The sequence below is a fragment of the Macrobrachium nipponense genome, chromosome 8 (genome assembly GCF_015104395.2).
Source record: "Macrobrachium nipponense isolate FS-2020 chromosome 8, ASM1510439v2, whole genome shotgun sequence".
NCBI lineage: Eukaryota > Metazoa > Arthropoda > Malacostraca > Decapoda > Palaemonidae > Macrobrachium > Macrobrachium nipponense.
Window position 1 is genome coordinate 76005079 of NC_087203.1, and position 21794 is coordinate 76026872.

A 21794-nucleotide genomic window follows, 5' to 3' on the forward strand; every position below is an offset into this window, starting at 1 on the left:
CTAAGACAGTTCTGGAAGGATCACTTCAATATTTTTAGCTGCATAAGTCTTATGATAAGGCTTGGCAGGGAGTGACTTCCAGGACAATGAAATCTGCTTGGAGAAAATTGTGGTCAGTGTTAACTTGAGAAGGATTTTGAAGGATTTGAGGCGGACCCTAACGGCCCTATGCCAGTTGTGGAATCTATGTGTCTCTGGGGAATCTATTGTGTCTCTGGGGAAGTCCATGGGCTTGGAAGTGAGTGGTGAGAACCTGGAAGAGTTAGTGAATGCCCAAAGGGAAGAACTAACCACTGCCAATGACAACCTGTTGGGTAGCCAAGGTAAGTGAATGAGCAGGTACCACATGATCTTAGGGAAGCATGCTCATCTACAGCAAACCAACATAGCATATATAGATGAGGCAGGGAAAAAATCTCCTGTCCACTACAGTCAATGCAAGAAAGAGAGTGCACTGTAAAAATTTGCAAATGTACGGATTACACAAAACATTACCTATAAATATATCATGATCCACTTGGGACAAACACATACACAGCTAAAAGACTGTTGGCTTCAATTTGACTTTATCAAGGGAGCAAGAAATATATACTATAATAAATGATAATATCATAGGATTAGTTAGCACATACCACTCAAAACTAAAAACATACATTATTAACAATGGGTTGCAAAAGACATTGAAATATTATTAAGATAAATTACCAGTTACAATATATTACAACTTAGATTTAACAAAATTGATTGATAAAGGTAGGATAGCAAGAATGTCAAAAGATAAAAAAAAAATTGCATGAAGTGAACAGGATATAAATAGAATTAGGAAAAATTAAACAATCTGTTTTGTAAGTTCTGGGTATACTGATGGTTTTTAATTTTATAATTCTTATAATTTAACTATAATAATAAAAGCTGAGTGGATCTGGTTTGTCTGCCCCAGTGTGAAATGTGGAGTGTCAAGTATGTAAGTTCATACTCTTTTGTATTGACTGTGCAAACTACACCAGTGGCAGGCCAACATGTGAGCAGCGTAGCATGCACCATCAAGCTCATTTAATACAATTTTGATAATTTTTTATTTAGGTTTTTTAGTAACTGTACTTGTCTTGCTTTCCTTTAAGTTGTTACCTATCATGTATGAACCTTAACCTTTCAGTGTAACGTCCCATTATTATTCAGTTAAGTGAGCTTTCAAGAAGTTCATTTTTCTTAATATGTAGTAGTATATACTTTATACTTTTCTATTCCAGTTATGTCCTTTTCACTGCCTGTAATTTTCATATTTTAACATTCCTGCTATCCTACCCTTATCAATCAATTTTGTTAAAGTAACTAATATATTCTACTTACTGGTCATTTATTTTAATGGCCTTTCAGTGTCCTTTGCAACCCATTGTTAATACTACTGTGTTTTATATTTTAGTGGTTTGTGCTAACTAATCCTATGATACTCTCATTTATTATACAGTTTTCTTGCTCCCTTGACAATGTTAAATTGAAGCCAGTATTCTTTTTAGCTGTGTATGTGTTAAATTTTTTCAAGTGCATCATGCTATATAAGTATATGTAGTGTTTTGTGTAATCAGTATAGTATCTGCAAATTTTGACAGTGCACTCTCTTGCTTGCATTGACTGTAGTGGACAGGAGTGCTTTCCCCTACCTCATCTAGATGTGCTGTGTTGGTTTGCTGTTGATGAGCATGCATACCTAAGCCTGGTCAGTGACCAACATCAACCTCGTATGCACGAGTTGCCAGATGCCACAGATTCCTCGCTTTACAATCTTTGATTGTTTTTAACTGGTTTCCAGCTAGCACTTGAGGATTATCCTATCTTTAAGACTTCAGGTTTGTTAGCTATGAAAAATACAAATTGATTAAAAAATTTGTCATTTTTAACTCATATGATTCATTAAATATAATTTTGATAATTTTTTACTCATTTGTTTTTTCATATTGTACTTCTATTGCTTTCCTTTTACTTGTTACCTATCAGGTTAACCTTTCAGTGCAAGTTTTTCCTTTGTTAAATCAGATAAGTAGAGAATGAGGGAAAATAGCAATGAGAAAAAATAAAATATATACAATGAAAATAAACTAATAAAAAAAAAACAACAAAGAAATATCAGTAACCTATACATACGTACTTCACTTGGTGGAAAAACAAAAAAATGGGTAAAGATGAGCAAAAAACTGCCTCTGCTAGTTAACTATTGAAAAATGTCAGGCAGTTTCCAGTTAGCAATAAACGGGCAAAAATACTGGCTAAATGTAAGTCTGAATACCCACAAAAGTTAGAATTGAACGATCCTTGAATGTTCCATACACTCTGGCTGAGGAGTGATGTATGGTGTACAAGAAACAGAGACTTGTAATAACTATTTACAACTAGCTACTGATGAACTAGAAAATTTGGCAAAATATCAAGTATACTATACTTTACAGTACGTATTTATATTGTGACATTTTCTTCAAGATTTATGTTTACTAATACGAGAGTACAGAAAAATTCTAAAACCTACTGAATTGAATTAAATATAGAATTTTGGCCAAGGGCCAAGCACTGGGACCTATGAGGTCATTCAGCACTGAAACAGAAATTGACAGTAAAAGGTCTGAAAAGAGTAGCAGGAAGAAAACCTTGCAGATGCACTATGAATCAATTGCTAGGAGAGGGTGGAAGCAAGAGAATATGAAAGAACGTACAATAAACGGAACGAAAGGGGTTGCAGTAAAGGGCCAAAAACACACTGCAAAGAACCTTTGGTAATGCCTACAGTTCACCACATGATATGCACTGACAGCACTACCCTACCCCACTATGGGGTCTAAAACCTATCAAAATAAAAATATGGCAGTCCATGGGTTATGGCGCCCTCAGTTAACAGAGTTCCAACTTTACGGCGTTTGGCTCACAGTTGACCTGATTCTATGGTGCAGAAATGGTTTTATGGCACTGTAACCCAGTTTTGCAGTGCTTATGGTGCCATATGCGCCATTTATCCTCATTATTATAAAGATGTTCCAGTTTACAACGATTTTCAGGTTACACTGGGCTATCAGGGAATGGAACCCCTGCCATACACTGGGGACTGCCTGTATGACTATAAAAAGATATATCCAATGAATACTATGACTATAAAAAGATATATCCAATGAATACAACTAAAGAAAGCAAGCTTATGAGCACTTTACCAAGTTATTACCAGTTTGGCAGCCACAAAACATGAAGTGGTTGTGGATAATGCCTGAATGTCTATGCAGCACTGGTGTCACAAGAGAAAGCTCTTCTTTTGAGGGTAAAACAATTCGAGTCTTTGGACCATCACAAAAAGCAAAGTTGGCGAAATATGACTGATGGGGTTGCTATGAATAAACTAAGTACTCCTTCATTCTCATCAACTAATGTCCTTTCCTTTCCCAGCAAAACTTTCTGCAATATTACCTGATGCTTCAATTATTGAAAAATACCTTCACAAAGGTTTGTAATTTTCAGCAATGCTAGAAGGTACAGTACTGCCTCAGGATTTGAAATTAATCCATTCCGAAGCGGCCTTCATAACCTAATTTTTTCGTATCTCGAACTATGTTTTACATGTAAATTGCCTAATTCATTCCAAGCCCTACAAAAACACTACAGTAAATTTTATGATAAAGCTAAATTGACCAATAAACAATGAAATACAACAATTTGGACCATTCAATACTAACATAACTGTGCCTGACCTGTAAATAAAGTGTATTAGTGTGCAGGGTACAAGAAATACTGTACGTACATGTACATACATATACATATAGTAAAATTTGGAACCTTACCTTTCGAGTGAGGCGATCTCCGAAAGTGGCATACATTAAAAATGGCAGAAAACATTAACATCAAACTTTACGAAACACATTAACAAATGGCAGAAAACATTAACACTTAACTTTACGAAAAACTTAAAATCAAATTTTTTTTTTTTTTTTTTTTTTTTTTTTTTTTTTTGCCTTTTTCTGATCACTACTTTTCTTTTACTTTTTTACTTTACGTTTTTTAAGAAATTTCAATTTCTTCACCACTTCCAATTTTCTGTTTTTTGTATCACTTGGACCTTCCTCTTTGCTTACTACTAAAAAATAACTATCCAAGGAAGATTGCTTCTGCCTGCTTTTCAAACGTCATCGAACTGCGCAAGCATATGATCTGTGTAAGCCTTTTCGGGGTGTCTCTTTTCTACAAATGATTGCACTTTATGAAAAGCAGCTAGAACATCCTTAATTTCTGCTGTTGTCATAGGGACGTCCTCCTCCTTGCCGCTGCTAGAGAACTCTCCTTGAACGACGTTATGTTGCATGGCTTCCAACTCCTTCAGGTCATCCGTCATAAGCTCCTCTTGGTGCTCCTCAAGAAGGTCATTGATGTCGTTCTCGTCGACGACCAGCCCCATGGACTTGCCGAGTGCAACAATCTCGTCAAGATCTGGTTGCAAAACAGTTTCAGGATCAGCAACTGTTTCTGAATCTGATTTAGCTTCGCCCACGTTGAATCCCTCGAAGTCTCGGGCAGATACGGCATCTGGCCAGAGTTTCCTCCACGAAGAATTCAAGGTTCACCTCGAAACCTCCTGCCAAGCTAGATCGATGAGTCGGATGCATATCACGATATTGAAATGCTCCTTCCAAAATTCATGCAAGGTGAGGTTTGTGGTATCGGTGATGTCGAAATATCTCTTGAAAAGATGTTTTGTATACACCTTCTTGAAGTTCGATATCACTTGCTGGTCTATGGGCTGGAGGAGAGGGGTGGTGTTAGGTGGAAGATAAAGAACCTTGATAAAAGAATACTCCGCTAGGATATCTTCCTCGAGGCCGAAAGGTGAGTAGGGGCATTGTCCAACAACAGCAGACATTCAGAGGGAGGCGCTTCTCTTCCAAGAATTTCTTCATTGTCGGGCCAAAACACAGATTTACCCACTCAGTGAACAAACATCTCATTACCCAGGCTTTCGCATTAGCCCTCCACATCACCGGAAGCTTCTCCTTTAGCACTTAGTGGGCCTTGAAGGCTCAAGGAGTCTCCGAATGATAGACAAGTAGGGGCTTCACCTTACAATCCCCACTGGCATTAGAACAAAGTGCAAGAGTAAGCCTGTCTTTCATAGGCTTATGCCCGGGTAGCTTCTTCTCTTCCTCCGTGATGTACGTCCGAAGTGGCATTTTTTTCCAAAAAAGGCCAGTCTTGTCACAGTTGAAGACTTGCTGAGAACTGTAGACTTCCTTGATTGTCATCTCATCAGACATCTTAATAAAGGCTTCGGCCGCTTTCGTGTCCGAGCTGGCAGCCTCCCCATGCCGCACCACCGAATGGATGCCAGTCCGTCTACGGAGTTTATCAAACCAACCCCAAGAAGCCTTGAAGTCTGGGGTTGCCATCGATGTCCCTTCTCCTGCGTCATCTTCGGCCTGGGCACTCAGATCACCAAAAATAGCGCTGGCCTTGTGGCAGATTGCCATCTCCGTTATCGTATCACCAGCAATTTCTTTGTCCTTAATCCATACAAGAAGTAGCCTCTCCATCTCATCATGCACGTGGCTCCTCTTGTTGGACAAAATAGTCACACCCTTGGAAGGTGTAACTGCTTTGATGGCTTCCTTCTGCTTAAGGATGGTGTCTATCGGTGATGGATTTCGGCCATATTCCTTAGCGATCACACTCAACCGCATGCCAGCTTCACACTTTTTAATTATCTCCGTCTCCATAGAAAGCATCCACTTCTTTCCGTGAACTTCAGCAACATTCTTGGGACCCATGGCTAATAACGTAAGTAATTAAGTTCACACACAACACGATAAAGTAACTTACTACAAAGAAAGCGAAATCACTCACACGAATTTACGTTAACAAACGAAATCTATGTGAACGAACGAATTCCACGTGCGTACGATAACGCTGATGCGACGAAATGGTCAAAGGACGCCTTTACGTAGAGGCACGATGGGACAGATGCTGACCAATAGGAGAGCAGGATCTTACGGCGGTGACTAGCATCAGGAACCAATGGGAGAGCGGGAGGATGGTGACGAGTTGGCGGCGCGCGAGTTTTAAAATTGTTCTCGGCGGCCCAGGCGAATTTCGGTTTACAGTACATACACCCTTTCGCAACCTAAATTATTTTTGTACGCAAAGCAAAAAAATCTTCGTCTTTGCTTTCGTAACCTGGATTTTTCGTATGTAGGGACTTTCGTATATAGAGGTTCCACTGTACTAGATCTCTGCCTACATAAGCATTAAATGAAATGAGAAGGCAGATAAAACAGGAAAGTCTGCAGCCTTCAAGACTTTGTCAAATACGTACTATACTACATATGTATTCCCATAAACTAAAACAGTGTGTGCCATTGCTGAAGTTCATTAGAATGAACAAAATAAAGAACTGTATCAATAAATTTTATGATAAAAAACTATGGCAGATTAAACTAAATATGATATTTCTATAATAAAATGAGATTTTATGTACACTTACCAAGTAATTACATAGCTAAGAATTTCCAAGTACCTGTAGCTAAAATTTGAAAATTGCTGTAGTGATTCCTTTTTGTCTTGGCGTAGGAAGGTAGCCCCACCCACTATCGGGGTAGAAAGGAAACAACACAGCAAATAGCTCAATTCATTTATGCCCTAACATCAGAGAGAGGGGAGGAGGGGGGCTCCCATTCTGTAATTACTTGGTAAGTATATATAAAATCTCATTTTATCATAAAAATATTATTATGTAACTTACCAAGTAGTTACATAGCCGATTCCCACATTGTTAGAAGGTGGGATTCATGGTCGATACTATTCCAAAGCATTAATGTTAATGAGATGAATGTATAGAGATGCTGGCATTAACATGATGCTTGTTGTTTCCTTACATGTTAAGAGAGCTATTGCAGGAAGTTACTGCCTCTGGCACCACTCATCTTAACTTGTAGAGGTGTGGATGCAAGACCAAGGATCACCTGCTACACAGTGGAAGCCTTGCAGCGGGGACTTCTCCGATTGCTAGTGAAGCCCAGTCACTGTCCCTGCCATGGGCACAGTAGCATAAAACAAAAGCCAGAAAACCAATGATCTACACCACATAAATTAAAAACACCAGCACCCTACCAACAATTCTGGAGGGTATCCAGTACCAAGTAACCCCAGACTCCCCTAGAACCCAACACCAGTTTTCAAGATGAAGAGTAAGGTAGGAAGGAATGCTCCCTATGCTTCCTCTTCCAGAACCATTAAAAATAGTTTTAACTTCACGTAGATAATAAGTCGCAAAGACTGACTTACATTTCCAGCATGTGGACTGGAGAATGGAAGCCAACAAAAGGTTATACCTAAAGGCCAGAGATGTAGCCACTGCTCTAATCTCATGAGCCTTTACCTTCAGGACAGGTAGTACTTCCACTTCTACCTGGGAATGTGCCTCCTGAATGGGATCTCTAAGAAAGAGTAACAGAGCGTTCTTAGTTAGGATGAGAAGGATCCTTAACAGAACACTACAAGCTATTGGAAGCCCCTCTAATGTCTTCAGTCTTGCAAATGTAGAATTTTACAGCTTTAACTGGGCTATTGTGTTGTCCACGTTTACTACCACTATCCGGCATCGGACTTCTGAAGCAAAAGCTTGTAAATCCAGGCTTATAGCTGTCAACTCTTTCAGGTTGACATGCCAAGACTTTCGTTCCAAGTTCCATGTCCCCGATACCTCCCTGTTTCCTAGCAGAAGCTCTGGGTTCAGTGTGGATAGGGACTTCTCTTCCAGGAGCCTTTCTTCTTATCTCCACCTGTGCAGATGTTCTTTGACTTTTTGCGAAATCGGTAACACAAAGTCGTCCGAGTACACTTTTTTCTGTTCCACTGGGACCAAAGGTAAAACTGTAGGATCCTCAAGTGGAGTCCCCAGCAAAAGAAACTGTTCAATGAAGGACAAAGCTCCAAGGAGCCTCATCCAATCCCTGGCAGAAAACTTTGGGCGAGAGTCAGAGAGAGGAATTTGTCCACTGTGTGAAAGCATTACTACTCTCTTTGGGGAGGCAAAAGCCTGAAAATGAAGAGTCTAGTGTCATTCCCAAATACGCTATCTGTTGAGTCGAGACTAGTTTGGGATTTTGGAAATTAATTAGAAGACCAAGCTCTTGAGCTAACATCTAGGTCTTCTGTAGGTCTCCTATGCAGCTTAACTCCATCGGAGAGCAAAGGAGCCAGTCATCCAGATAACGGGCTATGTTGACCCCCTTCAGATGGAGCCAATTCGCTAGAGGAGCAAGTACGCGAGCAAAAACTTGTGGTGCAATTGTCAATTTGAAGCAAAGGGCCTGAAACTGAAAAACTTGATCTTTAAAGACATATCTCATGTACTTTCTTGAGTCCGGATGTATGGGGACATGGAAATAACGTGTCTTGCATGTCTATGGAGACCATCCAGTCCCCTTTGCGGATGAAAGCAATAATCAACTAACTTGTCTCCATTTTGAACTTTGTCTTCAAATATGAAGACATTCAGTGCACTTTCGTCTAGTGCTGGCTTCCATCTGCCTGATGACTTAGGGACCACAAAAGGGAGGGATAGAGAAAACAGCCTTCCCTTGTACCCTCTTTTCTGCAAGCCAACTTTTGACCTCACCCATGGCTTTCCTGGCTGAAGTAGAAAGCACTAAACAAGGGAGCTTAGAAGACTGAAGCAACGTTGCTCATCTGGATGGTAGAAGCAGGAGAAGCAGGAGCAGCTGGCTTGAAAAAGTTAGGGCAAATTTTCAGGAAAAAAAAGCAGAAGTGCCCCATAAGCAGTCAGGAGGTTTAAAATCCTTTACAACAAGTTCTTCTTCTTTAGCAGAAGACACAGGAAGAGATGAGGATCGACCGCGCCAGCAGAAGGAGAGTCGAAATATGAGGAGAAGTGGGCAAAACTGGTGCTCCATGGAGATCAGGTGCAAGAGACCACTGGTGCTGATGGGTGCTCAGACGAGAAAGGGAGCTCTGTTCATGTGCAAATGGGCATTCATGCGTCATCGAAAGATCCGGAGTCGCTATATGCTCAGAAACAGAAGTGTGGCTAACAGAAACTGCACACACAGGAGCCGCAACATGAGAAAAAATGCGCCCTGGTGACCCTGAGTGCTTGGAAGCTAAAGCTCTAGTTGGAACTGGGCTCTCGAAAACACCTGCACTGTCTTGTACACTAAATCGACCCAGGGTGTGAGATTTCACAGAAACAGGATCAGGTACAGCTTGAAGAGCTGAAGACGACACTGGTGCCAAAACTACAAGAAGGTTTAGCATCCTTTACCTTCTTAGGCAGAACCTGAGTGGTACAAGAAACATCCACTACAGACCTTTTCAGTGATCTGGAATTGTCACTAAAGTGCTATTGGCTCCGTTTCTCAAGACTCGATGCATCCGAGCTTGAAGAAAGATGATGACCACTGTCCAAGACATTTTTCCAATGGCTGGCCTTTGCCACCTGAGAAACCCCAAAAGGTGCGACTGAGGGGGTGACCACCCATGGGCAGACCCCACTGACCTCCCTTGGGCCTCCAGTATGATTTCTCCCAGGTGTGGGGGAGTGTGTCAGGGACCTTCGCCTAGGAGAATCAGAGGGACGGACAGCCATCTCCTCCACTAACATTTCACCTTTTTCTCTTTGGAGAAGAATGCATACTGACTCCTCTAACTGAGCCATGGAGTTAGCCAATAGCTTAAATTTACTAGGTTCAAACTTCACTTGAAGACTAGCAATGGCCCTGGGTTCGGAAGCATGGGAGCTGGGAACAGGATTAGGTGGAAAAGAAGACAAGACTGGGTTTACGGGACAACAGAAATAACAGGAATTCCAGATAAAAATCTAGAAGATTCCTGGCTAGCTCATGACCTTTCATACCTAGCAGTAGCCTTATGCTTCCTATTTTTCTCTAACTTTGAAAGGTAAGAAGACAAATCCTTCCATTGCCTTTCATCCCAGCCTACACACTCATTACAAGTTAAATCATGAGAGCAAACTTGACCGTTACATCTAGTACATGCAGAATGGGAATCGTACTTGAAGTTAACATGTATTGCAGGCTTTGCTGCAATGACGAATACTCAGCATACTCGAGTCAGACATCGCTAGATGAAAAATTCAAAGAACAGCCTAAAACCCCTAACCTGGTCCAAAGTACTGTTAACAAAGCCCAACTATCTAACAAATGCTGAATGGCTATGAAAAAGAATCAGAGTACTTCACCAAAAGTACATACTGCAAACAATCGGTAAACAACGAAATCCAAATTTCAGAATAGCTGCTACTTATACCTTCGTCGGATGTAATTACGTACTTGGTAAGTTACTTTAAAAAAAATGAGATTATAACAGTTATTTACAGAAAAGGATGTCAATTATAAAAGGTATTATTCTGTGTGAGAATTGGGCATACCCATGTAACACAGAAACTTGGTGGCTATCCTTCAAGACCCAATTCCTGTGTTTGGAGAACATACATTACCAACAATATATTTGAGGTGAACTCTTCAATTTATATTAAAAGTGAATAAAAGTATTGGACAAAACACATTGACAAAATTTCTGTAGAATTCCCAAATTTTCAGACTATAAAATTAAAGTACGTATAAACTTTTTGAAGCTGTAATTTCTTGAATGAGATATATTTAACTTATACCCAGACAGAGTTAAACATTTCAACTTGAGGGTTTAATTAAACCATAATTTATAGCTGAACATGGCAAACTGCATGTATGTAAGAGCCCACAAAGTTTAAAAAGTTAACAAAAAAAGTTTTACTGTCACTCAAGGATATCAGAGGCCACCAACTGTAAGATAAATATGTTGGTAAAGTTATCAGGACCATATCTGATAATTCATACAAGATTGAACACGTAACACAACAAATGGGCTATGTTTAAAATGGAATGAGTGCCCTCGGCAAGAACCATTAACTGCAAAAAGATGAGTATGTAGTTATAATACACTGTACAGTATAATCATACCAGTAACAACTAAGGGCTCAAGCTTAGGTATATCCAAAGGAAATACCATATACATGAGCCACATAAACAGAATTAATGTATCTTTAAACAAACCAATTTAGAGGAAACAATTTAGATATATGACCTTTTCTTATTAAACCATAAATCATATATCATCAAGATCTGACCTAAACTTGAACAGTACTTGACAACGAAATCTTTGAATCACTTGTGCAAAGCTGATGCAGTAATTACGTTAAGGGTCATAAGGTTTGTAACTACCAATCATATGACCCAGTCCCTATACATAAGCACATCAGTGTAAACTTAAAAGCATTCTCAATAACGACCATTAGATTCAAACTGCGCTTTTCTGATGGGTCTAACCCAATGGATTCACCAAAAGGACGTACTGCTTATAGTGTGCCTTCCATGACTCAAGTCAAAAGCATACTAAAAGTATTATGCAGCATTCCTCTAGTTCCATCTGCTTTGCTTTCTGACTTACTTTTCCCACTTAGCAGTCAAACTTATTGAATTTACTTTGTTCCACTCCGTATGTCTCCATTCGGAACAAATCCTCACATGTGAGCCACAGCAGCCTAAAAATTTAGTTCTGTGGTTTTGCTTAACTTATTTTAAACACATCAAGCCCCAAATCTGGGGTGAACAAAGATTAAAGATAAATAATGAAAGAAGATGAAATTGCAAGCTTGTAACATTAGTAATTATCCATCTTAATGGCATTTTGATATTTATCACCAGACAGTGATTTCATTAAGATGAAAGTTTAGGTTATGCAAATCTTACATTCTTACATTCTTTAACTATAAAGGAGTCTACATAAATTTCCATACTTAAAATATAAAAAAAAGGCAGGAATAATTAGCTTACTTGCACCATCGGTTGATTTCTTCTTCTTAGACAGACTAGCTTTAGATGTATTCAAAACTGCGTGTATATCTGAGAATGCAGCATTTATGTAAAACATCTGGTCACTCTTGCACGGTCCCTGCAGAATCTTTTTTACATCATTTTTCACAGTAACAGCAAATTCTTCACTTTCCATCAACCAAGAATGCTGAAATTTTGAACAGATAAACTATAAGAAAACTACAATGATTCTGAATATGCTCTCTCATCCACAAATATCAATATTGAATATTGTGTAAAACTTACCTTAAACAGAATTTGTCCTAGGATTTAATTGAAGAGACATGGAAGTAGTACCTTCAAGAACTCCCCAATTCTGTCTGTGTGACAAGCACCTAATATTTACCAAGGCAAGAATTGCTTTTTGATGGTTCACTTGTAATGATTTTAATAGTTATTTCTTAATACAGAATATTTGTTTTTGTGATGTCTGCCAGGCAAGCTGTGTACATCATAAATAAGATAGTGTACATAAATACTTGAGAAAATTTTTCCTTTATTTTCATAAAGATATCCCAATTTTATATTATCAGAATCCAAATGGCTGATTGATGTAAGTACATCACTGGTATCTGACAGCAGTAATAAACTAAATGTAAGGTGACACCTACAATCTTAGAGTGTACCTTATAGCCCAATTTAATCTGTATAGTAAAAGATTCTTTGTAATATTACTTCATCCCCCACCTGCAGTGATGTTATTTCAGTTTTTTACTTTTCTTCTCTATCCCCTTTGATCTCTGTCCTTAACTTTTCAACTTCTTTAGCTTCATCTTGCTCTATTTTCATTGTTCACTAAAATAACAAGTATCTTGGCCCACTGCAAAGAAACTAGAAAACTGACTCCAGAAGCAAGATTTTATTACTCTATAAGTAATAAGTAAACACATTAAGCAAAATCAAAGAAAAATAATCTTTCTAAGTCAAACATCCAAAATAATAACAATAATAATAGCTTCTAACATAAACACACATATCACATTTAATCAAATGGATTAAAATGGAAACATGAAAAAACAGGTTTTGACATAAGAAAAACCTATCTTTGGTGGTTGCTGTTGAGTCCTCAAGGAGTTACCCCTCCATGGTCTAACCACAGCTCCATGGTGACCAGACTAATGTCAACAAATTCTCTTTTAGCTGGTCTTGTGGCTAGGTAGTGTCATAATGCTTACATAAAACACACGGACCATGAAGCCATTCCTTTCTGTTGGTCAACGCAGGGTGATCCCTTACCCAAATCCTAAGTCTTTTTGTCAGGGAAGTGGGAGGGTTTTGAGGACTCAACAGTAACTACTAAAAATAGGTTTTTCCTCTGTCAAAACCTGTTGCTCGATAGCGTAGTCGTCGTCTCGTCCTCAAGAAGCTTTACAAAGAAATTGACAATAAAATCTAGTCTAAATTACAAAATCTTTAACTGGAACTTAAAATTATACACTTAGCTCTCAACTTAAATGTTTCTATGAACCTCAGTAATGAAATTAAAACCAAAGAATGAAATTCTCGGAGCTAGCCTAATGCACAATGAAATCATTGTTCTACAATCTAAACTAAAAAAATTATAACTGTAACTTAAAGTTACACACTTAGCTGAGTACATAAGCATAGAACAAACTTGATGAGTTCCAGTTTGTTTACTGACCAGAAAAAGAATGGCTTCATGGTCCAACACAGACCATGAAGCCATTCCTTTTCTGGTCAGTAAACAAACTGGAGCTCAACAAGTTTGTTCTATGCTTATTTATTCAGCTAAGTGTGTAACTTTAAGTTACAGTTAATTTTTTTTTTGTTTAGACTGTCGTATGTAAGCATATGATGGTGCATGAGCTCATAGCCACTTCTTCTGCATTGTATGGGTAACACAAAAACATCCAGATAAAAAAAAAAAAAAAAAAATCTACTTACATGTTGAGCCTCCATCCTGGGGCTTTCAACAGCAATGACTGCCTCTTCAAAATTTGCATTGGTTGATAAGACAGTTGAAAGAGTCAGTAATGCCTCTGTTGCATCAAGACTGCTCTCCTCATGATCTCCATTGAACAGCCGAACCATCCATGCATAAGATGTTAGGACATTCAAAATATTAAATGGAATGCAGGAGGATGGTGGAGTTTTCTGAAAAAAATAAGCTTGTTAATATTTTCTTCAAAACTTATTGTACAAACATGTCACTTTTCTTACTGTCTCATACACCACTTAAGAAATAAGTGCGAAGTACAGTAATGCTACAAAATTGCACGATTTGAGTTGCACGAATTCACAGATACATGAACTCTTCATTGGAACTTAACTAATTGTCATACACAAGTTTTTCACACACACACGAACATTTGTGAATCCTCAAGAAACCCTGCAAAAGTGTTTACTTTAAATTTTTTATGTAATTTATTAGTTTTCAAGCTTTTATGTGTAAATTAAATTCTAACATTAAATAATAAAAATAATAATTCTCTATCCTCTCTCTCTCTCTCATTCGTAGTTAGTGTGTAGATAATTTTCAATTGATTTAATTTTAACTTTTCCGTCTAGAACTGTAAATGGGCCATTCTACAACACAGCCACTTAACTAAGAGAATGTAATAGAATGGCCCATTTACAGTTTTAGATGGAAAAGGTAAAATTAGATCAATTGAAAATTATCTACAGACTAATTACAAATGAGAGAGAGACTGATAGAGAATTATTATTTTCATTATTTAATGTTAGAACTTAATTCATACATAAAAGCTTATAAATTACATAAAAGATTTAAAATAAACACTTTTGCAGGGTTTTCGAGGATTCACAAATGTTCGCAAGTCTGTGAAAAACTTGTGTATGACAATTAGTCCACATAAAAAAATGACAGAGTAAAGTTCTAAAGTTCTTAAAAACGAGGTTGAGAATACTTCTAAAAATGGATTGGTCGGAAGGGGGAAAGTAGAGAGAAATAGTAGAATGCAATCTTCACACTTGCCTATATTTTTACCATTTATTTATTCTTTAAGGGTAATGTATAAAGCTAACTTTTAAATAAAATTAAAGTAACTTTAATTTCATGTGAAAGTTAGTTTAATATTTAGGGAGTATGATTAAGGTCATATCTGGTGTTCTAAAAATAAGTATTTACTGGCATTTTTAAAGACCGTGTCAAACTTACAAGAAATTCACCTTGTGCGAGGGGGTCTGGAACCTAACCTCGTGTAAGTTTAGGGTGTAACCGTAACAAATTAAGTTACAAACAACCAAGGCAGCTTATGGGAGACTGTTTAAACACCTCTACATATGGAGTCTCTTCTTGACATAAAATCTCAGTTCTTTATTAAACACTGACATAAAATTTCAGTTCTTTATTAAACATGTAGGCCACTGATATATGTAAATGGAAGGATTAAATTTTTAAAAATGCACTAAAATCAATACAGTAGTGCCTCAGGTTACGAAATAAATCCGTTCCGAAGTGGCCTTCGTAACCTGATTTTTTCGTACCTCGAACTACGTTTTACGTGTAAATTGCCTAATTCGTTGCAAGCTCTACAAAAACACCACAGTAAATTTTACAATAAAGCTAAATTGACCAATAAACAATGAAATACAACAATTTGGACCAGTCAATACCTAACCTAACCATGACTGTACCTGTAAATAAAGTGTTAGTGTACAGGGTACAAGAAATACGGTACACACATGTACGTACGCAAGTAGTAAAATGTGGAACCTTACCTTTCGAGTGAGGCGATGTCCGAAAGTGGCTACAGGGGAGGGGATAAATGGCAGAAAACATGAAGAACACTTAACTTTACGAAACACATTAACAAATGGCAGAAAACATTAACACTTCTTGATTACCTCCATCTTTGTCTCCATTGAAAGCATCCTCTTCTTTCCATGAACTTCAGCAACATTCTTGGGACTCATGGCCAATAATGTAAGTAATTAAGTAATTAAGTTCACACACAACACGATAAAGTAACTTACAGCACATCGAAAATGAAATCACTAAAACGAATTTACGTTAACAAATTAAATCTATGTGAAAGAACGAATTCCAGGTGTTTACAATAACGCTGCCACAAAAAAAGGTCAAGGAACATCTTTACATAGAGGCATGATGGGATGGATGCTGACCAATAGGAGAACAGGATCTCACGGCGGTGACTAGCATCAGGAACCAATGGGAGAGCGGGAGGATGGTGGCGAGTCTACTGAGTTGGCAGGGCACGAGTTTTAAAATTGTTCTCGGCGGCCCGGGCGAATCTCGGACTTTACCCTTTCGCAACCTGAATTATTTTTGTACACAGAAACAAAATAATCTTCATCTTTGCCTTTGTAACCTGGATTTTTTTGTATGTAGGGACTTTTGTATGTAGGGGTATGACTGTATCTTAGAATTTTCTCATGTGTTCATACAAAAACTTAGTCCATCACTTTTAAATCCAAAATTGTTATTCACAACAGACTCCCAAGCTCTTCTGATAACAAGTTTACACAACAGGTCATTGTCAAGTTGGCATTTGGTACCTGTAACCTGATTTATATAAAATACTATCCTGTCTGTAACCAGATTCCTATAAAACACTACTATACCCCATTCCAGACACCTATTACTCTTTGACAGAGGTAGTCGAGGTGGTCATAGACTCCTTGATAATTTTGGTCTCAATCATTGGCCCACTTCCTATTTCAAGCATGTATAATTATGACCCCTACTTAGAAGGCCAGAATTGTACTTACCTAGGTAGTTGCTGTGGTTTTACTGACTTTGTGAAAGACAGTACTTGTTTAGTGACTTCAAGCATCTGATCATGCCATTTGTTATGTAAGTCACATTTGATCTCTCTTGAACTTCCAATTTTTAGAGAAGTCACTAGTACAAGGAGCAAGGGGAGGTTTGGGTTGGGGAGAAGGGGGAGGCAGGCGAACATTTCTAGCATCCTCCTACTGAATCCTTCCTATGGTAACTGCAGATTGGGATCCATCTAAATGGAGGACATGAAAAGCCACACACTCAAGTCATATCTTTCCCCCATTTAAAAATGGTAAAATAAACAAAGCATTAAAAAAAACACCAGGATGGCAGCGCAGAAAGTGCTTGATGATGGCAGTGAGTAGGGATATTCCCCCATCTTACCCAACAGTAAGCTACCTTGTTACCAAGTTTTAATGACTGATTCTAACTTGCACTGAAGACTATTCCTACTGAAAAGGCAATGTTCTTACTTCCCCAGGCACAAATTGCAATATTGATGCACAAATGCATCAGTCAATAAAACTTAAGAAAAATTAAGCATGGATAAAACAGCTTAGAGGCAAACAGTCATTAACATTTTAAAAGAAACAAATTATACTGGGAATAACTTACATGTCATAACATCCTAACTGAGAACTGAGTGTCAGCCATGGCAAATGCAAATCTACTGCCTACGTGCACAACAGATTAAAAATGAAGCCACTTAACCCTCTTACGCCGAAGGGGTATGATAAAAATCGTCTCCCGTATGCCGAGGGGGTCTCGGAGTGAGCGCCGAAGCGGAAAAAATATTTTTTTCAAAAAATCACAGCGCGCTTAGTTTTCAAGATTAAGAGTTCATTTTTGGCTCCTTTTATGTCACTGACTGAAGTTTAGTATGCAACCATCAGAAATGAAAAAAAAAATCATGATCATATATAAATAATGCGATATATGATAGCACAAAAAAAAATTTCATATATATAGTTGTATTCAAATCGCGCTGTGAGCAAAACGGTTAAAGCTAACGAGTTAATTTTTTTCGTTGTTTTGTACACTAAATTGCGATCATTTTGGTATATAACACATTGTAAAACGACCAAAGCAGCACAGAGAAAATATTATCACGAAATGATGCATGAATTCGTAACGCCCGGACGTAAAAATTTTTTTTTTTTTAAATTCACCATAAATTTAAATATTGTTCTAGAGACTTCCAATTTGTTTCAAAATGAATATAAATGATTGAATATTACTATACTGTAAGAGATTTAGCTTACAAATGCAGTTTTCGACCATTTCGGACGAGTTAAAGTTGACCGAATGTCTATTTTTTTTTATATATTTTTTTATATGCAAATATTTCGAAAATGAGAAAAGCTACAACCTTCAATTATTTTTTGTTGTATTCTACATAAAATTGTGCACATTTTCATTTATAAAACTCTGTGAAACACCTAATATGAAACGGAGCAAATATAACGAGAATGCGATGTACGCATTTCAGAGATTTGCGGCAGAGAATCCGCGTGCGGAGGGAAGGAAAGTTTTTTTTTTTAAATTCACCATAAATCTAAATATTGTGCTAGAGACTTTGAATTTATTTCAAAATGAAGATAAATGACTGAATATTACTAGCCTGTAAGAGTTTTAGCTTACATTTGCATTTTTCGACTATTTCGGTAGAGTCAAAGTTGACCGAACGTGGTTTTTTTCTTTTTATCGTGATTTATATGCAAATATTTCGAAAATGAGAAAAGCTACAACCTTCAATCATTTTTTGTTGTATTCTACATAACATTGCGCACATTTTCATATATAAAACTTTATGTAACGGCTAATTTAAAATGGTGCAAACATTACGACAATCGCACGAAAAAATTCAGATTTTTTTCGGAAGAGTTACCGCGCGGACGACAGGAAAATTTTTTTTTTTTATATAAATTCACCATAAATCAAAATATTGTGCTAGAGACTTCCAATGTGTTGCAAAATGAAGGTAAATGATTGAATATTACTAGAATATAAGAGTTTTAGCTTACAATTGCGTTTTTCGGCCATTTCGGTAGAGTCAAAGTTGACCGAAGTTTGAAATTTTGGCACTTATCGTTATTTATATGAAAATATTTCAAAACTCATAAAAGCTACAACCATGGGTTGTTTTTAGTTGTATTGTGCATGAAATTGCGCACATTTCCATACATAAAACTTTATGTAACGGCAAATTTAAAATGGTGCAAACATTACGACAATCGCACGAAAAAATTTATCCGAAGAGTTACCGCGCGGACTTAAAAGAAATTTTTTTTTCATAAATTCACCATAAATCGAAATATTGTGCTAGAGACGTCCAATTTGTTGCAAAATGAAGGTAAATGATTGAATATTACTAGAATAAAAGAGTTTTAGCTTACAATTGCGTTTTTTGACCATTTTGGTAGAGTCAAAGTTGACCGAAGGTTGAAATTTTGGCACTTATCGTTATTTATATGAAAATATTTCAAAACTGATAAAAGCTACAATCATGAGTATTTTTTTGTTGTATTCTACATGAAATTGTGCACATTTTAATATATAATACTCCATGTAATGGCTAATTTAAAATGGTGCAAAAATTATGTCAAAGTGACGAAATAATTTCTGAGATGTGTCACTGATACTTTTTAGTGCGATAAGAAAGAAATTCGCGCTTGTGCGCCTGCGTAACGATTGTAAACAAAACAACGCCTTGATCTGTGAGCTCCCAGCATCCCCCAAGGCGCGTGATTTAAAAGTTTTCGCCTGGTAGGCCTATGTATAAGTATTTTTCAGCGAATTTTTAAAAAAACTTTTTAATGTCGACGTTTAATATGTCCAATCGGCGTAAGAGGGTTAAGAACAATAAACTGGGGCTTGTTACAACAGCATATTCTCATTCAAGAAACACTGAACTATGAAGTCATTCTAATATTGTGAGTAGTGTAACTCTCAAACACTGGTAGAAAAAAGGATTATAATGCCATGATTTGAATGCAGTGGAGTAAGTATAAAATGATTTCTAAGCTCTTCATTATCATTCTTATAATCACTACCAATGAATACAGCAAGGCAGCAATAGCAAACAGCAGTTATGTTCCCAAGATGTATGTTAATTACAAGGATTACATGAAAGGATCCAGTGACCTTAAAAAGACTGTACACAATACTACAAATTTTCTATTAATTTGCATTTTTCATAGCTACTAACCCTGCAGTCTTAATGGACAATGAATTCTTCTAGTGGCAGCTGGAATTCAGTAAAAATTATATAAAATTGCCGAACAAGGAATTGGTGGCAACAGGGTTCTGCCAAAGGGATGAGGGAAGAGGCGTTAGCAGACCTTCTCTCACCCATAATGCCAAGACACATTAAATTTCCTCCTTACCGCCTTACTCATATGACGTGGTGTTGCCCTTCCTACCAAAGCCGGTGTTTTCCTTCTCTTTTGACCCGTGTTTTCTTTGGTTTAATTGCTTGTTTTGTGGAATAGTGCTATAGAGTGTTTGTGCTTGTTTTGCTTTTGAAAATGCAAACCCAAAACTCATCTAAGCCACCCAATTATAAGCCTCAAAGAAAATGCCCTGGTGTTGGTAACAACTATTGCTCTCGTTTTCTTGCTTTGGTTGAGACTGACCCTCATTTAACTTGGCAACGGATGCAGAGCTAATGTTCTTAATGTTACTATTCATTGTTCTGAGTGTCGTTCTCGGATCCCTGAGCAGTGGAGGGCTTTTGCCAAGAAGAGGCAACATAGGAGGAAGTTGGCAACACCATTTTGGGAGGGGGTTTCTCCTCCTTCAATGGCCAGTTTAAGGAGTAAACTGTACTGATACCAACTGATAAGTAATTCTTCCATCTTTATTCTCTTATCATCAAAATGGTATACTGTAGCAATAAGGATTCTACACGCATGCAAAAATACTTTTATGATGTGATAAAGTATTATATCATGATCAATAATAAACAATCTCACAGCTTCACAACAAAGTTATTCATTATTTGCCAGTTAAATAACTAACAACTGAAACAGCAAAGAAACTTACTGTTAATTCACTCAACACAGGAACTTCTGTCAGAGGGGGACAGTTTGAATAATACTCTGGAGTAGAATTTTTCTGATCCTTGACTTCCTGTACAAGAGGTACTTCTTGTTCCCACCATGGGTCAAAAGTTGGTATCAAATTTTCAAAGTTTCCTGAATTGACCAGTTCACGAAATTCTTCTCTTTCTTCATCACTTAGAAGCTTCCAAACAGTATTGCTGTCACCGAGGTCAACACCTGTAAAAGTCATCAAATTAAGATAAAGTCATCAAATGAAAGATTATAATTCAAGTTCTGGAACAAATAATGCCTTTCATAAACCAGAATATAATTTTCAGTCATAGCTCTCATAAGGAAATCATAAGTACTAGTATATGTCAATTAGTACTGGATAAATAAGGGATTTTTGACGTAAGGAAAAATCTATTTCTGGGCGATTGGCTCGTGTCGCCAGCGAAATATCCTTTAATCTATTATTTCTAGGGTAAATGTACTAACACATACCAGAGAATAAATAAATAAAGAAAAAGGTCAGTACAACTGACTCGCTCACCCTCCAAGAGGGTGTCGGTATGAACACTATGGCGAGTGAGACCACTACCACGAGCCGCTTGCCAATAGAAATCTCCCACTACAAAATCCCCACAAGAGGGGAGCCGACCCACAGAGTGGGCAGCAACTACTACTACTCCATCCCATGCTGCCGACTGCTGCGCCTCTGGTGGCCATCCTGAAGTTAGCAGACAATCTTGAGCGATGGGATGGGTAGGGCGGGATTTCGCTGGCGACACGAGCCAATCGCCCAGAAATAGATTTTTCCTTACGTCAAAATCCCTTTTCTGGGCTCAGCTCGTGTCGCTGCGCGAAATCGTACCAGAGAAATAGCACAAGATTGTAAAGAAAATTCAATTAAACAAAAAGGGTCTCAAATAAAAGATAACATAAAAAGAAGGAATATAATTGCTAATAAATATACATATACACAATGATACAAAATTAGAAATATTACTTAAATTAAACTTAAAGCTAATAATATTTCTTAAAATTAACTTAACTTTACATATATACAGGGCTTACATGGAATATATGTTAAAAGCAGTATCTGTGTATAGATAT

General features: G+C 37.4%; 1 protein-coding gene across 1 annotated transcript in view; it reads right to left on the bottom strand.

Annotated features, from left to right (window-relative positions):
* Positions 1 to 21794, bottom strand: part of LOC135222856 (zinc finger HIT domain-containing protein 2-like) — a 96833-nt gene that overhangs the window by 13671 nt on the left and 61368 nt on the right. The window contains exons 4-6 of the mRNA XM_064261194.1: positions 20680 to 20915; positions 13815 to 14024; positions 11871 to 12057 (exon numbers count right to left, since the gene is read on the bottom strand). Of these exons, the coding sequence (XP_064117264.1) occupies positions 11871 to 12057; positions 13815 to 14024; positions 20680 to 20915 (633 nt within the window). The remainder of the gene's footprint in view (positions 1 to 11870; positions 12058 to 13814; positions 14025 to 20679; positions 20916 to 21794) is intronic.